At 35.3% G+C, this 22,041-nt stretch overlaps 1 protein-coding gene across 2 annotated transcripts in view; it reads right to left on the bottom strand.

The window, feature by feature from the left end:
* Window positions 1–20,629, bottom strand: part of LOC101896156 (putative uncharacterized protein DDB_G0277255) — a 40,101-nt gene extending 19,472 nt beyond the window's left edge. For both annotated transcript variants that reach the window (XM_020034897.2, XM_020034898.2), the window contains exon 1: window positions 19,173–20,629. In XM_020034897.2, the coding sequence (XP_019890456.2) occupies window positions 19,173–20,562 (1,390 nt within the window). In that variant the 5' untranslated portion in view covers window positions 20,563–20,629. The remainder of the gene's footprint in view (window positions 1–19,172) is intronic.
* Window positions 20,630–22,041: the final 1,412 nt, after the last annotated feature.

Raw genomic sequence — 22,041 nt, 5'->3', positions numbered from 1 at the left:
ATAGGTCATAATGGGTCCTAGATCGTGTGGCGAAACATTGTATGTGTAGGTCCACGCTTTGGTATAGCCTCCATATAAGGGTATCTCCGGATATTCGGTATTTTGATGGCTTTTGTCACATTTTTTACGGATTTGTCTAAAAATTGGAATTTGTTGGTCATAATAGGTTCTAGCTCCGTTGGTGAAACATTGTATGTGTAGGACCACGTTTTTGTATAGCCCTATATAGCGGTAACTCCCGATATTCGGTATTTTGATAATTTTGCAACATTTTCCCACGAATATGTCTAAAAATTGGTATTTGTGGTCCAATGCCCTAAGGTGGAGGGTATTAAAATTTCGGCCCGGCCGAACTTAATGTTTTTTTAATTGTTTTTTTTTTTATCCGTTGGGCGCCATTTTTTAAGGCCTAAGCTTTAAGCTTTATAATCTGCCTCACTCAAAATTCATGTTTTCTAAAAAAATATCTAGTCCAAGGATTAATTTTCAAGTTGTTTAAATTGATCCTAAGTCTTCAAATGACTGTCCGTAAGCATCCCCACGTTGGGCGCCACGAAATGATGTTTTCCATTATTAGTTTTAATATAAACGAAAATATGCAGATACTCAAATACCCTTCATTTTTCCACCGCTTTCCTATAAACATTGGGCCCTTCATGCCCCATATCTCTGGTTGGAAGACCTATTTTCAACTTGCCAATATTACACCCCAAGTCTTCTAGGTATATATATGTAGCTAATGAACTGGGAAATTGCAAATCCACTGAATACATTTTGATCGGCACTTGAATTCAATCACTTCCCCTTTTCACAGTTTACTTAAACAAATTTGATAATTTGTTGACGAAAAAAAAAAAAAAAAACATTTTTTGTTTATCTTTAATTTTTGTCTCTGTGATCGGCGTTTATTGCGTTGCAAAAACAGGCAGCAGCGAAGCAAACGAAAAATTAAAGAGGGAACGTGAACGAACAAATGATTCACCTCGGCACGGCACATTCACACAATTGTGTTGTCGTTTTCAATTTTTTTAATAGCTTTGTTTCGTTTTTAAGGGGTCGTCATTTGTTAATTTTTATTTTTTTTTATTTAACTTTTTTTTTTGTGTGTCGATCTTGTTATTCAAATTTCATGCGATGTGTTTCGCTGATCGCTCGACGCCGACGTCGTCGTCATTCTGGTTGTTAAACAATTTAATTTGCATTTCATTTCAAAAAAAAAAAAAAAAACATTGCTACCGTTTGTTTCTGTTCAGTTCAGTTGGTTTGGCAAAGAATATTAATGGAACCGTTTTTTTTAATTTTTATTATCACCTCGCCCATATATGTATATTTGTGCCAGTATGATCGCGTTTGGTTTAAAATCATGGGGGGACTGAATATTTTTCTCAAGCCTTGAAATAAAAACGACCTCGTGAAATTGAAGATAAAATAGTTAAATCGAAGGTAATATGGCGATTAGAGAAAGGGAAAAAGTCAATGTAAACAACATGGGAATTGGTCCTTCGACCCGAGATTTTTCTTATGATAGGCCCATTTTTTGTATGGAAATGTGCAGACAAGAGGAGGGATTTTAGAAAGCGAAGTCTTAGACTCCTGAAGCCGGAAAATGAAAAATAAATGAAATAAATCATGTCGTGGCGCCCAACGTGTGGATGATTATCGGTTTAAATACGAAGGAAAGAAAGGGGTAGCACAAAAAGGGTTGTGGAGGAATTATCGAGCACCATTTGGCCGTCAAGTCAACAACCGATAGAAGAAAAGGGTAGGAAACATTTTCCAAGTATTCTTTTAAGAGGAAAAAAAGAGAGAGACAGAAAAAGAGAGAGATATTAAATAACCAAAGACGCCAAAAGCGGTCTTCAGCTCGTCTATAGAGAGAGAGAGAGACTCCGTGAGCCTCTTCAGCTCGTCTATAGAGAGAGAGAGAGAGAGACGACTCCCTGAACCGCTTCAGCTCGTCTATAGAGAGAGACGACTCCCTGAGCCGCTTCAGCTCGTCTATAGAGAGAGAGAGACGACTCCCTGAGCCGCTTCAGCTCGTCTATAGAGAGAGACGACTCCCTGAGCCGCTTCAGCTCGTCTATAGAGAGAGACGACTCCCTGAGCCGTAGAGACGTAGAGACTGCCTGAGCCTTCAGCTCGACTATAGAGACTCTCTGGGCCTTCAGCTCGCCTATAGAGACTCGCTGGGCCTTCAGCTTGAACAACAATCTCCAGCTCAATTTAAAATTATATAATTTCAAGCAGCTGAACATTTTTCTTTGTCAATGGACTTAGTCACTTCTCACCTTTAGGGGAAATTGAAATTTGTCATGGATCTCTAAACTTAGTTTTAAGCAAATAATGGAGGAAAAATTGTTTACAAACATTGAATTGTTGTTGTTGTTTTTTGTTGACAATATTTTGTTTTACTAAGACGTACTTATATGGACATCATTCAGCTGAGGTGTCATCGAGTGATTCCCGTTTACAGCGTTTGTATTGTAATGCAGTTTGGGGAGGTGATGATGATGACTCAATGAACAGTGGGAAGCAGTGCATTTTAGGCTAAAAAAGGCTTCACTAAAGGGACATTTATGACGGGGGAAGAAATTATATGGGAAGAAGTTCATACCTTAGGCACACCCACGTTGGGCGCCACGACATGAGATGGCTATTATAAAGGGCCCACTTGAGTTTTTCTAATTAAAGTCCTCACAGAAGCATTATTTGCGGGCTTTTTAAGCAGGATTACATTTGAGGTCTTATTAAAAAAGGCTCCCTGACGACTCCCTGAGCCGTTTCAGCTGGTCTATAGAGACGTAGAGACTCACTGAGCCTTCACCTCGTCTATAGAGAGAGAGAGAGAGAGAGAGAAAGAGAGAGAGAGAGAAAGAGAGACTCCCTGAACTGCTTCAGCTCGTCTATAGAGAGAGACTCCCTGAGTCTATAGAGAGAGAGACTCCCTGAGCCCGCTTCAGCTCGTCTATAGAGAGAGAGACTCCCTGAGCCCGCTTCAGCTCGTCTATAGAGAGAGAGACTCCCTGAGCCCGCTTCAGCTCGTCTATAGAGAGAGAGACTCCCTGAGCCGCTTCAGCTCGTCTATAGAGAGTGAGACTCCCAGAGCCGCTTCAGCTCGTCTATAGAGAGAGAGAGAGACTCCCTGAGCCGCTTCAGCTCGTCTTTAGAGAGAAACTCCCTGAGCCGCTTCAGCTCGTCTCATTCGATTTCTACTAATTAAAGACCTCATTGGAAGTCTTAATTGAGGTCTTCTGAAGGCCGGCCTAACAATAGTCATTCTTATGGAGAGGAGGTCTGTTCCTTGATGTTGATTTATAGAAGGCCACACTTATGGAAGGCATCACTTGACATCCTCTCATTGAGAGCTTAACTAAAGGGCCTATATACAGAGGGCGTTACCTGCTGTCGATTTATAAAAGACCTCATTAGAGGTCTTCTTATCGAAGGCTTCCCTATAACAGAGGCATTTTTAAGAAGACCTCTACAGATGCCTTTTTTGCCTTACTTTAAACGTGGTATTCTATGGTGGGCCTTCTATGGTGGGCCTCGCTTGTTCTTTTTTTTAGAAGGCGTCATTTGATCGTGTTATAGGGAGAATCACTACAGGCCTATATATGGAGAGCTTTACTTGAGATCGTTTTATAGAAGCCCTCACTAAAGACCTTCTTATAGAAGGCTACTCTAGAGGCCTTTTTATGAATGGCCTTACTTGAGGTTTTCTTTCTTAAGAGTACTTTGGAAAGAGGGTCTCACTTGAGATCTTCTTATAGAAGGTCTCACTTGAGATCTAATTGGAAAATCCAAAAAGGCCTCTGTAGAAGCCTTCTGAAAAAAAACCTCACTCGAATTTTTCTAATTAAAGACCCTAGAAGGCTTCAATAAGGTCTTCTTATTGAGGTCTTTTTATTGAAGGCGTCACTAGTGACCTTCTATGGTGGGCCCTTTCTTCTTATAGAAGTCCTCACTTGAGGTCTTGTTATAGGGGGCCTCACTAAAGGCCTATATATGGAGGGCTTTACTTGATGTTGATTTATAGAAGGCCACACTTGAGACTATCTTATGGAAGGCTCACTAGAGACCTTCTTATAGAAGGCTACTCTAAAAGCCTTTTTATGAAGGGCCTTGAGGTTTTTTTTATAGAAGTGGCCACTTATGGAGGGTCTCACTTGAGTTCTCGTTATTAGATCTTCTACAAAAATTAAATTATTTCTTATGGAGTAAGAAGTTCATCAGAGGTCTCCTGGTATAGAAAACCTTTAAGGGTTTATTGGAGATTTCCTTACTAAAACCCGTTGCTACTTTTTCTTCCCACTGTAACCACTTACGCTTGTCGCGCATTACTTGACAAATCGAGGTGAGGTGAGGTCTCTTCATATTGAGACCTTCCCTCCATAGATGCTTTCTTATTGAAGGGTTCACTAGAACTATTTTATGAAGGGCCTAGCTTGAGATTTTTCTATAGAAGGCCTAACTAGTGACCCCTTATGGGTACCTCTTGTTTCTTTTATCAGAAGGCCTTACTAGATCTTCTAAAAAATAATCCCATTTCAGGATCTCTTATCCCATAAGAGGTCTTTTGGGGTATAATACCTTTAGAGGTTTGTTTCAGGTTTTGGTTTTTAAAACCCCATTACTACTTTTTCTTCCCACTGTAACCACTTACACTTGTCGCGTTTTGCTTGACAAATCGGCAGACGAGGTTGAGTAATAATCCCAATGCGATGAAGTCATACCGTATTTGGTTGAGACCCCTTTCCCACCTTCCCTTGCTCCAAGTACTTGAGCGAACAATTTGCAAAACTTTATTTTTTCATTTATTTACGACGGAGGAATACTTCTGAAAAGGCACTTAAGTGCTGTGAATGCATTAAATGCATATTCACATGTTTATATGTATATATGGAAATATATGTGTGTATATATGTAATCGACATGTGTGTGTGAGTATAAGTAATGAGCATGTGCGCCTAAAAATAAGAAGAAAGACGACCCTTTGTTCAAAGTGCAAAAGCAAAAAACACACAAAATTTGCAAATAATTTTTTAAAAAAATATGCGTGGGTGTCGTCAGCTGGCTATGAATCATTTAAGAGATAATGTGTGGGCTATTTTTTTTTAAAGATTATCTGTGGAATATGAATAGAATTATGAAGGAAATGTTGAAGAGATGAATAGATGGAATTGGGTCCATTTAGATGACTTCTGTGCCAAAAAAAATCCTCATTTAATATTTATACCCCCAGGCATATGGCTAGAGGGTGAGATTAAAAAATTGCAACCAATTTCAGACTGCTGTGATTTCTAAGCCACTCGTCCGACATCTGTTAAAATTATTCCAGTGACAGGTCATTGTATTGTTTACAAGCGTACAAAAGCATTTCGGTGAGAATTTTCCAGAAAAAAAATTATTCCTGATGGAATTCAAGCGTGATAGTGCGATTTCTTTATATTTGGCTGGAAAACCAAAAGTGGCTACCGTTAGAGCACTCCAGCAATTAAATGTGAATAAATCTTTTGTGTCTCGTAACATCGCTCGTTACAGTGATAGTGATACTGGTAGAGTAGCCCGACGTCAAGAAAGTGGACGGAAGAAAACAGCAACATCAGCTGAAATGGTTCGAAAAGTAAAGAAGCGACTTGATCGCAAAGAAGCGATGCAGTGGCCGAAAAATGGCTCCTGAGCTGAACATATCGCAATATTCCATTCGCCATTCGGCAAATATTGAAAAATGAGCTTGGGGTAAAGCCATTGAAATTCCACAAAAATGCAAGAAGTTACACCGCAACAGAAAGAAAATAGGCTTAAAAGAGCTAAAGAGTTGCTTCGCTTGGCCGAAAGTGGTGAACTGCCGAATTTGGTTTTTTTCCGATGAGAAAACATTCGTTGTCCAGCAGGTTGTAAACAAGCACAAGTAAAAACGCAGTAAGTTCAGCATGGCCGAACTTTGAATACCCTCCCCCATTTGGAACGAATTTGGCAATTCTCAAAAACAATAAAATCCGTTAAAAATTCTGTTAAAATCATAAAATTAACGAATGCAGCTGTAATATTAGGGTCTATACAACGACATGGATCTGCATAGGTAACTTTTGCCATAAGCCATTACAATATTCAAATCCGAAACTTAAAAAAATCGGTGAATCATCATCAAAATACCGAATATAGGGAGGTACCGTTATATTGGGGCTATTCGAAGACGTGGACATGCACAGACAATTTTCTGTCTAAGGCTGCAGTAGCCATTACGAACTTCAAATATGAAATTTGAAACAATTCCGATGAATAATGTCGCTAAAATCATCAAAATATCGAATATCGGGAGGTACCGTTATATGGGGGCTATACGAAGACGTGGACCTGCACAGACAATCTGCTGTCAAAGGCTATAGCATCCATTACGAACATTAAATACCAAATTTGAAACAATTCCGGTGAATAATGTCGCTAAAATCATCAAAATACCGAATATCGGGAGGTACCGTTATATGGGGGCTATACCAAAACGAGAACCTATTGGGCCCATTTTCAATACCAAAAGTCCTGCAGCCATAACATACATTTGGGTAAAATTTTTTCAATCTACTTCAATTCGTTCGGAAGCTAGAGTGATTTCCACAGACGGATAGATGGACGGACATAGAATTGTATATTTCGAGGTGTTACAAATGGAATGACAAATTTAATATTCCCTCCATACTATGGTGGAGGGTATAAAAATGATCGTGATTACTTGCCAAAGAGGTCAGCTGAAAATGTGAACCTTCGGTTGGCCACCAGAACTCAAGCGCCGGCCATGGTGATGGTGTGGGCCGCCATAACAGCCGATGATCGCTCTTTGCTCGTATTAATCGACCGTGGCATCAGAATAAATGCCTAATATTATTGCGAAAAAATATTCTGGAGGGTGTATTAAGCCTTGGGCACGCAAACATTTTGGCCGCAGACCTTGGACATTCCAACAGGACTCAGCACCATTGCACTCAGCACGCGCTGCCACCCAAGAGTGGTTACAAAATGAGGTCGCTCGCTTTATTGCCAGCGCACAATGGTCACCAAAAACTCCGGATACCAATACGTAGGACTACTGTGTCTGGAGTATTTTGGAAAGCAAGGTTGGCACTAAAAGATACCAAAGTGTCGATCACCTCAAGCAAGTGCTTCGCCGGGAATGGGCCAAAATACCGTAGAGCAACATTCGGGCAGCGTGTGACCGTTTCATTGGCCGTTTGAAGGTCATAATTCGTGACAAAGGTGACCAATTCGAACAAATCTAAACTTATTCTAAAATTTGATGCTATTTCCGACCTCTTTTGCTTTCATTTAATAAAATTTAAGAAAAAAACGTAAACATTATGGCGTTTGACTTTGTTGCAGTTTTTTTTATCTCACTCTGTATAAGGAAGATTTTTTTCCTGATATGAGAGCAAAATGTTTTCTAAATAAGAGTGCCCTCTTAGGGGCAAAAAAACCTTAAAAATTTCCTCTCTTAAAAGGTACCTCAAAAAGTTTCCCATACATAGGAAGACCCTGACCGCTCACCCCTTCTAGGTAACCCTATCTCCCAGGCAATATCCCAAATTTTTAAAAAATTACATGGTAAGTTTCGGAAAATAAGTTTTTTTTACAACTAACACCATCTCTCCCCTACCTCTCGTCATCAACATCATAATTATCTTTCCAACATTAAAAACTTCCAGTGTCTTTTCCGAATATGCGCAACAAACTTATGCCGGCAAAATTGCAAAATATATTCCATGTGTGTTAATGAAATAATCAGTTCGCGGTGTTATATAGCGGAGCTAATGTAATACAAAAAAAATGTTAGCTTAGGGGGGAGGAGTATAAGCCAGACCTTTAAAATATCATTTTTTTCTTTCAACTTTCCTAGTTAATTGTCGAGCATAAATTAAGTCATATAATTATTCATTGTCTAATGAAATTCCTTCATTCATTCGCTCAGCCATTCAGTGCGTCCGTCTGTCCGTACGTCATTCACTGCTGTTGATGAATGTGAATAGAAATTAAGATCTCGAGCCACACCATATTCATAGAGACATAGTTGTGAACTATTTTTTTTTTTTCATTTCATGTTAATTAATATTTTTGCTCTTCCTTATTTCTGGTTGCTGTTCATTATTAATTATTTCATCTATGAGACTGAAGAATGATGAAGAAATGCCATTCATTGGCGGAGCTTTTCTTTGTTGAAATTTTCATTTCATTTAGAATTGGTTTTTGAAGGGAGGACTCACGACAATCTCCTCTTCAATTAAAAAAAATGTTCAAATTTGTCTACTTTTTAAGCAATTGAATAATTTTCCGATATCTCAGGTATTTGAAAGGTATCCCTATAAAACTTGTTGATTATGAAGCTAAGATATTTCTCTTTCAATATCAATATATTTTGAGTAAATTGTTTAATTAGATCGAAAAATATGCACCCTGATAAAGAACCTGTAAAGTATAAATGTAATTTTTATATTTTCGGTATTTTGTAATTTAGACGATATCTCTAGTATTTGGTGAGCTACTGAGAATGAATTTAGACCTTCCTTTCCCAAAATAATTTTATTTTTGCTGAATAAGTATGTCGGACAAAAAGTTGTAAGGCTTTAAAATTAAAACGGAAAGTAAATTGGATTTCTTTACATTTTTGGTAATTTATAAATTTTCTGATATCTCAGGTATTTGGAAAGGTATACCTATAAAACTTGTTGATTATGAAGCTAAGATGTTCCTCTTTAAATATCAAATTATTTCTGGTAAATAGGTCAGTTAGTTCAAAAGATATACACATTGAAAAATACCCGTAAATTAGAAATGTAATTTTCAAATTTTTGCGTATTTTGTAATTTAGCCGATATCTCTGGCATTTGTTGAGCTACATACACATAATTAGTATGAAAATGAAGATAGACTTCCCTTTAATAAAATAATTTTATTTTAGCTGAATAGATATGTCGGAGCAGAAGTTATAAGTATTTAAAATTGAAATGAGAAAAAAATTGATTTACTTTCCATTTTGGGTAATTGATTCATTTTCCGATATCTCTGGTATTCGGTGAGGTATAACCATAAAAATTGCTAATTATGAAGCTAAGATATTCCTCTTTCGATATCAAATTATTTTCGGGAAATTGTTCATTTAGATCGAGAGATATACATCTTGAAAAGAGGCCGTAAATTAGAAATGTAGTTTTTACATTGTTTGGGTATTTTGTAAATTAGCCGATATCTCTGGTATTTGTTGAGCTACATACACATAATTGATATGAGAATGAAGATATGCGTTACCTTTTCCTAAAAAAAATATTTTGGGTGAATAAATATGTCGGAGCAAAAGTTATAAGTATTTAAAATTGAAATGAGAAATAAATTGATTTTCTTTCCATTTTGGGTAATTGATTCATTTTCCGATATCTCGGGCATTTGACAAGGTATACCTATAAAACTTGTTGATTATGAAGGTAAAATATTCCTCTTTCGATATCAAATTATTTCGGGAAATTGTTCAGTTAGATCGTAAGATATACACCTTGAAAAAATACCCGTAAATAAGAAATGTAATTTTTACATTTTTGGGTATTTTGTAATTTAACCGATATCTCTGTGGTTTGTTGAGCTACATACACATATTTCATATGAGAATGAAGCTAGGCTTTCCATTTCCTAAAAAAAAATTTTTTAGGTGAATAAATATGTCAGAACTAAAGTTATAAGTATTTAAAATTGAAATGAGAAATAAATTGATTTTCTTTCCATTTTGGGTAATTGGTTTAATGCCCTATATCTTTGGTATTTGATAAGGTACAAACATAAAACTTGCTAATTATAAAGGTAAGATATTTTTCTTTCTAAATCAATTTATTTTCGGTACATAAGTCATTTAGATCGAAAGATATACACCTTGAAAAATATCCGTAAATTAGAAATGTAATTTTTACTTTGTTTGGGTATTTTGTAATTTAGCCGATATCTTTGGTATTTGGTGAGTTACATCCGCATTATTGATATGAGAATAAAGATAGGCCTTCCTTTTATCTAAAATAATTTTATTTTAGGTGAATAAATTTGTCGGAACAAAAGTTATAAGTTATTAAAAGTGAAACGAAAAATAAATTGGATTTCTTTCCATTTTGGGTAATTTATTAATTTTCCGATATCTCTGGTATTTGACAAGGTATCCCTATAAAACTGGGTAATTATAAAGATAAGATACTCTCTTTCTAAATTAAAATATTTCCGGTAAATAGGTCAATTAAATCGAAAGATATAAACCTTGAAAAATATCCGTAAAGTAAAAAAGTAAAGTTTTACATTTTTGGGTATTTTGTAATTTTGCCGATATCTCTGGTATTTGGTGAGTTACATCCACATAATTGATTTGAGAGTGAAGACAGGTCTTCCTTTTCCTAAAATAATTTTATTGTAGGTGAATAAATATGTTGGAAGAAAAGTTATAAGTCTTTAAAGGTGAAACGAAAAGTAAATTGGATTTCTTTACTTTTTGGGTAGTTGATCAATTTCCGGATATCTTTGGTATTCGACTAGGTATAACCATAAAACTTATTACTTATAAATATGAGATACACCTCTTTCTAAATTAAAATATTTCCGGTAAATAGGTCAATTAAATCGAAAGATACAAACCTTGAAAAATATCCGTAAAGTAAAAAAGTAAAGTTTTACATTGTTTGAGTATTCTATAATTTTGCCGATATCTCTGGTATTTGGTGAATTACATCCACATAATTGATTTGATAGTGAAGACAGGTCTTCCTTTTCATAAAATAATTTTATTTTAGCTGAAAAAATATGTCGACAAAAAGTTATAAGTCTTAAAGGCAACAACGAAAAATAAATCTCTGTTATTTACTTTTTGAGTAATTCGTTAATTTTCCTATATCTCTGGTATTCGACTAGGTATAACCATAAAACTTGTTACTTATAAAGATAAGATACTCTTCTTTCTAAATCAAATTATTTCCGGTAAATAAGTCATTTAGATCGAAAGATATACACCTTGAAAAATACCCGTAAATTAGAAATGTAATTTTTACACTTTTGGGTATTTTGTAATTTAGCCGGTATCTCTGGTATTTGATAAGCTACATCAACAAAATTGCTTTCGGGACAAAGATAAACATTTCCTCTTTTAAAATAAATTCAGTTTAGACAGAAAAAATGGGAACTTCGAAGAGTTACGCGTCTTTAAAACCAAAACGGAAAATAAATCGGTTTTCTTTACCTTTTGGGTAATTGATTAATTTTCCGATACCTCTGGTATTCGACTAGGTATAATCATAAAACTTGTTGATCACAAAGATAATATATTTTTCTTTCTTAATCAATTCATTTCATGTAAATAGGTCAACTAGAATTAGAGATATATGGATTCCAATGTATTGACAGGGTACAAGTGATATTTTCACATTTTTTGAGTATTTTGCAATTTAGACGATATCTCCGGTATTTAGTGAGCTACATTAACAAAATTTCTATCGGTAGGAAGATTAACATCCCTTCTTCTAAAATAAATTTAGTTTATGCAGAAAAAATGAGAACTTCGAGAAGTTCTACGTCTTTAAAACTAACACGAAAAATTAATAGATTTTCCTTACTTCTTGGGTAATTGCTTTTGGTATTTTAGCTATAACCATAAAACTTGTTGAGAACAAAGATAAGGTGTTCTTCTTTCTAAATCAATTTATTTCATGTAAATAGGTCAACTAGAATTAGAAAGATATGTCTCGTAATATACATGTTGCGGTACAAGTGGTAATCTCATCTGTTTTGAGTGTTGTGTAAATTTGCTGATATCTCCGCTATTTGGTGAGCTATAACGGCATGATTGATACCAATTAAAGGTAGGCTTCCTCTTTTCAGAAATAAAATTGAAATCGAGATGAAAAAACGATCAGAAGAAAAGTTGCAGGACTTTAAATATACAACGGAAAATTAATGGGGATTCTCGCGTTTTTGTGTAATATGTTAATTTTACGATATCTCTGGTATTTAGCAATTATAAGTACAAAATTTGTTAGTTATATAGCTAAAGCATTCTTCTTTCTAAATCAATTTATTTCGCATAAATACTTCAACTAGAATTAGAGATATGTGGCTTGTAGTATACTTGCTGAGTACAAGTACTAATTTCACAATTTTCGGTTACTGTGTAAATTTGGCGATATTTCGGGTATTTCGTAAGCTACATCAACATAATTGACATCATTTTAAAGGTAGGCTTCCCTTTTCCTAAAATAAATTTGTTTAAGGGGATAGAAAACAATCAAATCAAAAGTTATGTGTCTGATAATTTACTACAAAAAATATATAGGATTTCTATTATTTTTGGGTATTTTGTTAAGTTTCCTATATCTTTGGGATTTCACCAGTTATAAATACAAAATTTGTCAATTGTATAGCTAAGACATTTCTCTTTCCAAAAAAAATTATATGATATAAATAGTTCATCTAGAATTAGAGATATGAGGCCTGTAACATACTTGCCGAGTATAAATACTATTTTCCCATTTTTTGGGTATTTGGTAATTTAGCCGATATCTCTGGTATTTGGTAAGCTACATCCACATACTTGACATCATTTTGAAGGTAGGCTTCCCTTTTCCTAACATAAATTTGTTTAAGGGGATAGAAAAAAATCAAAAGAAAAGCTATGATCCTTATAACTGGCAAAAAAAAAAAATTGGATTTCTAAAATTTTTGAGTAATTTGTTAAGTTTCATATATCTCGGACATTTTACCAGTTATAAGTACACAATTTGTCAAAAATATAGCTAAGGTGTTCTTCTTTCTAAAATAATTTGTTTCGGGTAAATAGGCCAACTAGCATTAGAGATATGTGTCTTGTAATACACTTACTGAGTGAAGATGCTATTTTTGTATTTTTTGCGTATTTAGAAATTTTGGCCATATCTCGGGTATATGGTAAGCTACATTTACATAATTGATATCAATTTGAAGCTAGGCTTCCCCATAACTTACATAAGTTTAGTTTGAGTGGAAGAAAAAAGCCAAACGAAAGGTTATGAGTCTTTTAAACAGCAACGAAAAATGGATGGGAGTTTTCAAATTTTTGCGTAATTTGTTAATTTTCCGATATCTCGGGTATTTGTCTAGATAAATTCATAAAACTTGTTGAATATAACAATAAGATGTTCTTCTTTATAAATCTAGTAATTTTAAATCAATATCTTGCTGAAAATGATGAGATACACTACTTGAAAAATAATTGCCATACAAAAATGTTGTCTCCGGAATTTTTTATGTGTGTTTCGTAAATTGGCAATATCTCTGGTATTTGGCGAGGTACAATCACATATTATACCTTAATTTAAATGTTGGAAGTATTGCTTTAATAATTCAGCGAAATATACAATAAAAAAGTGTTGGCAATGAAAAATATTAATAAATTAATATTAGAAGATAAAACCATTAGAGATATGAGATTTTTTGGAGACTTTTTCAAATGTTACCATATCTCTGGTATTTGTGGAGATATCTTCATAATTTTTACATCATTTTCTACAACAGCTGTTATTTTTTAATAATCAAACCAAGAAATTAAAAATCTAAAGAGTTTTTATGATTTCCTCTTCCATTTCTAATGCAAACGTTAAATACTTCAGAGTTATTGCGTTTTATTACCCAATTTGTTGTAGATTGCTTTTGTAAATTCCACCCAGCATATGTATTTCCGAACATTGTATTCCGTTATTTTTTCGAGTTGTTTTTTTTATTGTTAACATAAAATATTCATCAGTGTGCTTGTTTTTTTTACAAAAATTGTTGCAATACACTTTGTGTGTTTTTTATTATTGTTTTGTGTTTTTTTTTCTGGGCTCCGCCACTACCTTCGTTGGTACATCGCAGCTAATTTTAACATAACAATTGGAATCGAGTTTACACTAACATGGCTAATTGGTGGCTCACTCAGCAACGGCAAAACTTGTGTAACATTTTAGTTGTTGTTGCCATTGTTGTTTGGCTATTGCAAATGCAAACACAAATATTAATCGATCGATCGTTCGCTCGCTCGTCCATTCCATCATCGATCAGAGGTTATTTTACAACGAAATTGTATGCGTTCCGTAAACATAAACACCAAAAAAAAAAAACATTTGAATTTGGAATTCCCCCCAAACGCTGCGTCAATATTCAGAGTGGGTACTTTAGTTGATCAGATAGCCAGATAGTCCGGCAGCCAGGCAGTCGCGTGTTATTTCACAGTCAATATTCCGAGGTAAAAAATTTATTTTGTTTATTTTATGTGCTAATAGCCAAAGCAATCGACTGCGGATAATGTTGATGATGATGGCGATGAGTATCGGGCGGAGTATTAGGTTGGCCAATACGATAGCTGATAATCGGAATGAATTCACACATGAGCATGAAAATTAAATATTTTTTTAAAACAAAATAAACATTTGAAAAAAAAACGGCTTTTGTCACATTCCATGTGGGGAATTTAGTTCCGGAGACTTAAGTTAGGGTAAGGCGATTCAGAGTGTAATTACACGGAAGGTGGAAATTTGGTAGGGAATTTGGGGAAATATGAAGGCCGTGAGGTTCGAGAAAGGTATACGTACTTTGGAACCTGACTTCCAGGCCAATATTAAATCCCTTTTCTTCGTTTCTTTTTACGAACCTTGTATTTCTTTATCCTCACTTCAAAAAATTTAAATCTCTAGTCTTTTTGTTTTAATTCACTTTACGTTTCACTGACTCAGAATGGTGACTAAATGAACGCTGGATGGACTCAAATCTGCATCTTGCATTGTTGAATACCAAAATCCAGAACGACGATAGGGTAAATGTTTAAGAAGCACGTTTTGCAATTGAGATATTTAAAGAATTAAAATCTCTGTAACTTGGTAAGAATATAAAACCAAAGGGGGAAAAGAAAAAGAAAAAAAAAAAAAAAGGCTGATAAAAAGTGAATCACAGAAAACTTTAGGGGAAATGTTAGTAACAATGGGGTTTCGCGAGGGAGTTATGTAGGGGATTAATTGAATATATTTTTGAAAAGATTTTGGGATAAAGTATTTGAACCAAACTTGGAAGATTGTTCCAGGTCTATGTAAGAAAAACTACAAGTCTTTTAGACTACAACTAAAAATAAATCGCATTCCAAATACTCTTCGGGTAATTTGGCAAATTTCCGATATCTTTGGGGTTTGAGCAGTTAAGGCTGCAAAACTTGTTAATTATGTAGATAAGAAGTTCGTCTTTCCAAAATCAATTTGTTTCAGCTAAATAGACCAACTAGGATTAGAGATATGTGACCTGTTGAATACTCGCTGAGATAAATGAGATTTCTTTACTAATTGCGTAAGTTGTTATTTTTCCGATATCTCTGGGGTTTGAGCATTTATAGCTACAAACCTTGCCAATTATATAGATAAGATGTTCCTCTTCCCAAAACCATTTATTTCGCATAAATAAGTCAACTAGAATTAGAGATATGATGCTTGCAATACACTTACTGATTACAAGTGTAATTTTTACATTTTTGCGTACTGTGTAATTTGGACGATATCTCGGGTATTTGGTAAGCTACAGCAGCATAATTAATATAAATTTAAAGATGAGCTGCCTCTCTCCTATAATATAATTGTTTCATCTAGAAATATCCGAGCATAAGAAAAGCCGCAAGTCATTTAAACCAAAATAAAACATGAAACAGATTACTTTTCTTCTTGGGTAACTCTTTAATTTTCCAATAACTCAGGGGTTTTATAAATTAAGGCTACAAAATGTGTCAATTATGTAGATAAGATGTTCTTAATTCTAAGATAATTTACTTCAGGCAAATAGGCCAACTATGATTAGAGATATGTGCTATTTTACATACTTGCTGAGATAAATGAGATTCCATTACTTATTGCGTGAGTTGTTCAATGACCGATATCTCTGGGGTTTGAGCAGTTATAGCTACAAAACTTGTCAATTATATAGATACGATGTTCCTCTTCCCAAAACAATTTATTTCTGGTAGATAGACCCATTAGGTATCTCTAATCCTAATGAGTCTATCTACCCGAAATGAATTGTTTTGAATTGTGGCTTGCAATACACTTACATATTACAAGTGTTATTTTCACATTTCTTGCGTACTGTGTAATTTGCACCATATCTCAGTTTAAAGATATGTTTCCCAATTTCTAAAATAAATTTATTTTAACTGAAGAAATCAATCAAAAGAAAAGTTATAAGCATTTTAACTTACAACGAAAAATAGATCGCATTTCTCTACTTTTTGGGTAAGCTGTTAATTTTCCGATATCTCTGGAATTTCTCCAGTTTTAGCTACAAAACTTGCCAATGATATAGATAATATGTTCTTCTTTCTAAAATAATTTATTTCAAGTAAATAGGTCAACTAGAATCAGAGATAAGTGACTTGTAATATACTTGCTGAGTACAGGTGCAATTTTCCATTTTTTGCGTACTCTGTAATTTAGTCGATATCTCGGGTATTTGATAAGCTACATAGGTAAAAATGATATCAGCTAAAAGTTAAGCTCCCTATTTCCGAAATAAACTTGTTGAGACTTGAAAAACAACCAAAATAAAAGATATGAGCAGTTTGAATTACAAGATAAAATAAATCGATTTTTTTTACTTTTTTGCGTAAGTTGTTAATTTTCCTATATCTCAGAGATTTTTCCAATTATTCGTATAAAACTTGTCAATTATATAGATAAGATGTTCCTCTTCCCAAAACAATTTATTTCGGTTAGATAGGCCCACTATAATTACAGATATGGGGCTTACAATACACTTACTGAATACAAGTGCAAATTCCACATTTGTTGAGTACTTCGTAATTTGGACGATATCTCAGGAATTTGCTAAGCTACATCAACAAAATTTATATTCATTTGAAGGTAGACTTCCATATTTCTAAAATTAATATGTTTAAAGTGGAAAAAAGTACCAAAAGAAAAGCTATGGACGTTTTAAATTACAACGAAAAATAAATCGCATTTCACTACTTTTTGCGTAAGATGTTAATTTTCCGATATCTCTGGGGTTTGAGCAGTTACAGCTACAAAACTTATCAATTATATAGATAAAATGTTCTTCTTCCCAAAACAATTTATTTCGGTTAAATAGGTCAACTAGAATTAGAGATATGAGGCTTGCAATACACTTACTGATTACATGTGTTATTTTCACACTTTTTGAGTACTTTGTAATTTGGACGATATCTCGGGTATTTGCTAAGCTACATTTACAAAATTTTTTCCAATTTAAAGATAGGCTGTCACTCTCCTAAAAAATGCTTGTTTCAATTAGAAATAACCGACCAGAAGAAAAGCCGCAAGTCTTTTAAACTAAAAAGAAACATGAACCAGATTACTTTACTTTTTGGGAATCTTGTTAATTTTCCGATATCTCTGGAGTTTTACCAGTTAAGGCTGCAAAACTTGTTAACTTTGTAGATAAGATGTCCTTCTTTCTAAAATAATTTATTTCAGATAAATAGGCCAACAAGGACTAGAGATATGTGCCCTGCTGCATACTTGTTGAGATAAATGAGTTTCCTTTACTTATTGCGTAAGTTGTTAAATTTCCGATATCTCTCGAGTTATACCAGTTATGGTTTCAAAACTTATTAATTATATAGATAAGATGTTCCTCTTCCCAGAACAATTTATTTCGGGGAAATAGAGCAACTAGAATTAGAGATATTTAGTTTGCAATATATTTACTGAATACGAGTGCAAATTTTACACTTGTTGCCTACTTTGCAATTTAGCCGATATCTCGGGTATTTGCTAAGCTACATCAACATAATTGATGTAAGTTATAAGATAGGCTTTCACTTTTCTAAAATAAACTTATTTTATATAGAAAAAAGTAACAAAATAAAAACTGCAAGTCTTTTCAAACACAACGAAAAAGAGAATCAAACTTCCCTACTTTTTGTGCAAGTTGTAAATTTTACGATATCTTTGGAATTTCACCAGTTATAGCAACAAAACTTATAATCTACATAGATAAGATGTTCCTCTTCCCAAAATAATATATGTCGGGTAAATTAGCCAACTAGTATTAGAGATATGTGGCTTGCAATGTATTTACTTAATACAATTTCTATTTTTACATTTTTTGCGTACTTTGTAATTTAGTCCATATCTCGAGTACTTGGTTAGCTACATCGACAAAATTGATATCTGATCAAAGATGTGCGTCCTTAATACTTAAATAAACATGTTTAAACTGGAGAAAACTACGAGAAAAGGAAGTTAAGGATATTTTAAACTACAACGAAAAAAATCAATCGAATTTCTCTACTTTTTCGGTAAATTGTTAAATTTCCGACATCTCTAAGGTTTTACCAGTTATGACCTCAAAACTTTTCGATTATAGAGATAAGCTGTTCTTCTTCCTGAAACAATTTATTTCTCATCAATAGGTCAACTGCAAATTAGATATAAGCCGCCTGTAATATACTTGATGAGCCCAAGTCTTTTTGTTTTCATATTTTTTGCGCACTGTAAAAATTTTCCATATCTCTGGCATTTGGTAAGATATGCGAAACTAACCTAATCACTCATTACTTGGTAATGAAAAAAAAAATAATTTTCTCGTAATCCTGACTGACTGACATTTTACTTTACATTTTGTACTCGTTACATTTTTTGTGACTCCCTACTTGGTAATCACTTCGACATGCCTCCCTCACACGTAGCTTGGTAAGAAGATAAATAAAATAGTCCTTACTCTCCTAATCGTAATGAGTAAGAGTACATTTTTTGTGACTCCTTATTTGGTAAGTAGATAGACACGTCTTTTCTCCTTTACTCATTACTTGGTAAAAAGATAAATGAAATAGCTTTCTCATAATCGTAATGAGTAGCAGCATATATTTCGTGATTTTATACTTGATGGCTAGATAGGTACATCTTGTCTCCTCTACTCATTACCTGGTAATCGGATAAATCAGTTTTCTCCAGATTTTTCACTGAAATACCGTTCATTTTATAGCTTTCTCACCCATTACTATGTAGTTGGATAACTCATTACTTTTCCACTTACTGTTAACGTAAAAAATACTTAGATTACATTATTTCGTAATGGCTAACTGCCCGTTTCTGCGATTACCATTCGAAAAACTACATAAAAAAGTGTGTAATACTAACCGAACCATTCCTCGCTTAATACTGGCTTATTTCCCTTACAGCTACTGCTACCACCGCCGTTATTGTTATTATTGTTGTTGTTGTTGTTGCTGCTGCTATTCTCATTTGGTTGATTGTAGAAATTCTTGAGGCCAAAGAGATAGCTCTGCCTTAGCTTATCGCGATAGCTAGGAACATTGTTGGCTGAATTTAACGGCGAATCGACTTCATCTCTTTGGTCTTCAGTGTGGCGGGGAGAGGAGGACAAGGAGGATTTGTTGGGCGACTGAGAATGTTGATGATTTAGACGAATACTGTTGCGATAAAGCTTCCTGGCGGAGCGTAAAAAACTCAAGAGCCGCGTTGAATCATTTGCTGTTGCTGGCGTTGGGGATTTGCGTTGACTGCCATAGACTGAGGAGTTAATACTGAAACCTCCACCTCCGTTGACAAGGAATATTGAGGTGCCACCGGATATTGTCTTGGGTGAGGATTTGCGATTGTTGTTCTTGCCTCCACTTTGTGGGTTGGTGTTTAGTATTGCCCCCGTTGGGGCTTTGATTTTATTGGCGGAAAAATTGTAAAATTCTTTGAGATTGAATTTCTGATTCCCGTTGGAGTGGAATGTGCAAGAATTGAGACTATTCGAGGCTGTCAAAAGTTTATGGACTCGTGTTCGGGGTCGCTGCTCTATTTCGTCCTGACCATTGATTTGTTTCTTCTTCTGCTGTAATTCTTTGTCGGTCACCGAACTGGCACTCCGTTGGAGATTTACTCGATGTTGTGTTGCTGGTTTTTTCGTACTCTCATCCCCTGCTCTCCGCGGCCCGTTGTGTAGGGAAATCGGCGATGCTGGAATGCCACCATTCAGCAGTGACTGCTTACACCAATAGACTTTGTTGCTGCCAAAATAATACCTTCGACGATTATCATTTTTGGGGGTACGAGGCCGTTTCGCACGATTATTTGGACTAACGGATAGGTTGCGAGAATTGAGGGTTGAGGCAATAGACCCCGCCGTCGAGGAGGAAGAGGAATCACTGCCCGATTTCTTTAATTGTGGGACGAGTGTTCGTACTTCGTCATACTGAAAATTACTCGATTCCGAACGATCTTTGGCACTTCCATGGGAGGTGGTGATTAGGGTTGGTGTCGTGGTCGTACTACTGGCACTGGAGCTGTTATCCTTCTCGTCGTCTTCCTGCTCCGGGGTTATGTTTCGACTTTCCACCAATGTATCGGCTGTGCTTGATGAAAATATTGTCGGGGTTGTTGCTTCGTCGGAAGATGGTGATGTTGTTGTTCCTGCAAGATTTGAGGATGTTGTTGATGACGATGCCGTTGTTGAGGTTAGAAATGAATTGGATTGTATGAAGACGCCATCACAGGTTATTCTGATCGTAGTCACCATTGTTTTTATTGCAGAACATATTTGTTGTGGATTATTTCGGAATTTTCAGATTTAATTTTTTTGTTTCTATTTTGAAAAGGGCGGGGATAGGCAAGGGGTTAAAGAGATTTTTCTCAAAAACTCCAAGAAATATGGACCAAAAATACCACCAGGAAATGCTTTTTTAAGAACTCCAAGAGATACGAACCCAAAAAAAAAAAAAATCACCAAAAAATACCATTTGAAACCAATAAAAATTCCAAGATCATCAGCATCGAAAAAATTCTCAATCAGAAGAACCAAAAAAATTTCTTTTCGATTTTTTTTCTAATTCCACAAAAGAGTTTATTTTTTTCTCGAGTGTATGAAAAATTCGGAAAACTAGAGCACACACACACTAGGGCAAATTTTCTTTTCTGTTGTAGCACACATGGCATAAATTGTTCCCCTGTTGCCACCACTCAATCGCCGCCCAATAAAGAATTGGTTAAATGCGTGACGCTTGGTTTTGAGACGCGACACATCGTGAGAGCTGTGACACCTCCCATTGTTGTTGTTCGACTTTATTTACCGTTATCGGCTACTTGACTTGATTTTCTTCTTCTTCTTCTTCCCCTACTTCTTCTGCTGCCAGTGCTTCTTACAAATTGATTACTTCTTTGACTACGTGAATTTTATTCGCCATCATTTCAAAGTAGCGCTTAATGCCCCCTCCCCCTCCTAAAGTAGGTATTGTGGTTGTTGTGCCACTGTTTGTTCATAAAATTGGTGCAATTGTTACAACAACAACAACAACAAAGTCTTAAAGAAAATCATGTTTACAACAATTCATATAAAAAACGTACTCCGCACTCCAAATAAAGAGTGGCGTACTTTTACTATTCGTTTTTTCTTCGTATTTGGCGTTGACAAATAATTAAGAGTGGTGGGACAGGCACAGTGTCTCAATGTGAAAAAATAGAGGCTCAGGGGGTTTTCATAGGGGAGCAAGGGATCAGGGAATCTTCATAGGCGAGCTGAGGGTCAGGAAGTCTTTGCAAGCGAGCAGAAACCTCGGCGAGCCTCTATAGATGAACTGAAGGCATGGGAGTCTCCATAGACGAGCTGACATTCTGGAAATCTTTAAAGGGGGTCTCTATAAACGAGTTTAAGCTCAGGGAGTCTATAAACGAGTTGAAGCTCAGAAAGTCTCTATAAACGAAATAAAGCCTTGGGAAGCCTCAGGCAGTCTTTAAAGGCGAGCTGAAGCTCAAGGAGCCTTAACAGGCGAGGAGAATTTATAGCATAGGTGGAGCTTCGGAGAGTCTTTATAAGCCAGCTGACACTCAGAGGGTCATTATAGGCAAGATGGAGCTTTGAGGAGCCTTCAAAGGGAAAGCGAAAGCCTTGGGGAGTATCGAGCTGAAGACTCAGGGAGACTATAGAGGCGAGCTGAAGCTCAGGGATTCTTCAGAGACGAGCTGACGCCTACAGCTGTCTCTTAACAGCAAGCTAACGCCT

Source organism: Musca domestica, unplaced genomic scaffold (assembly GCF_030504385.1).
Source record: "Musca domestica strain aabys unplaced genomic scaffold, Musca_domestica.polishedcontigs.V.1.1 55, whole genome shotgun sequence".
NCBI lineage: Eukaryota > Metazoa > Arthropoda > Insecta > Diptera > Muscidae > Musca > Musca domestica.
This window is presented reverse-complemented; position numbering and strand designations above follow the sequence as displayed.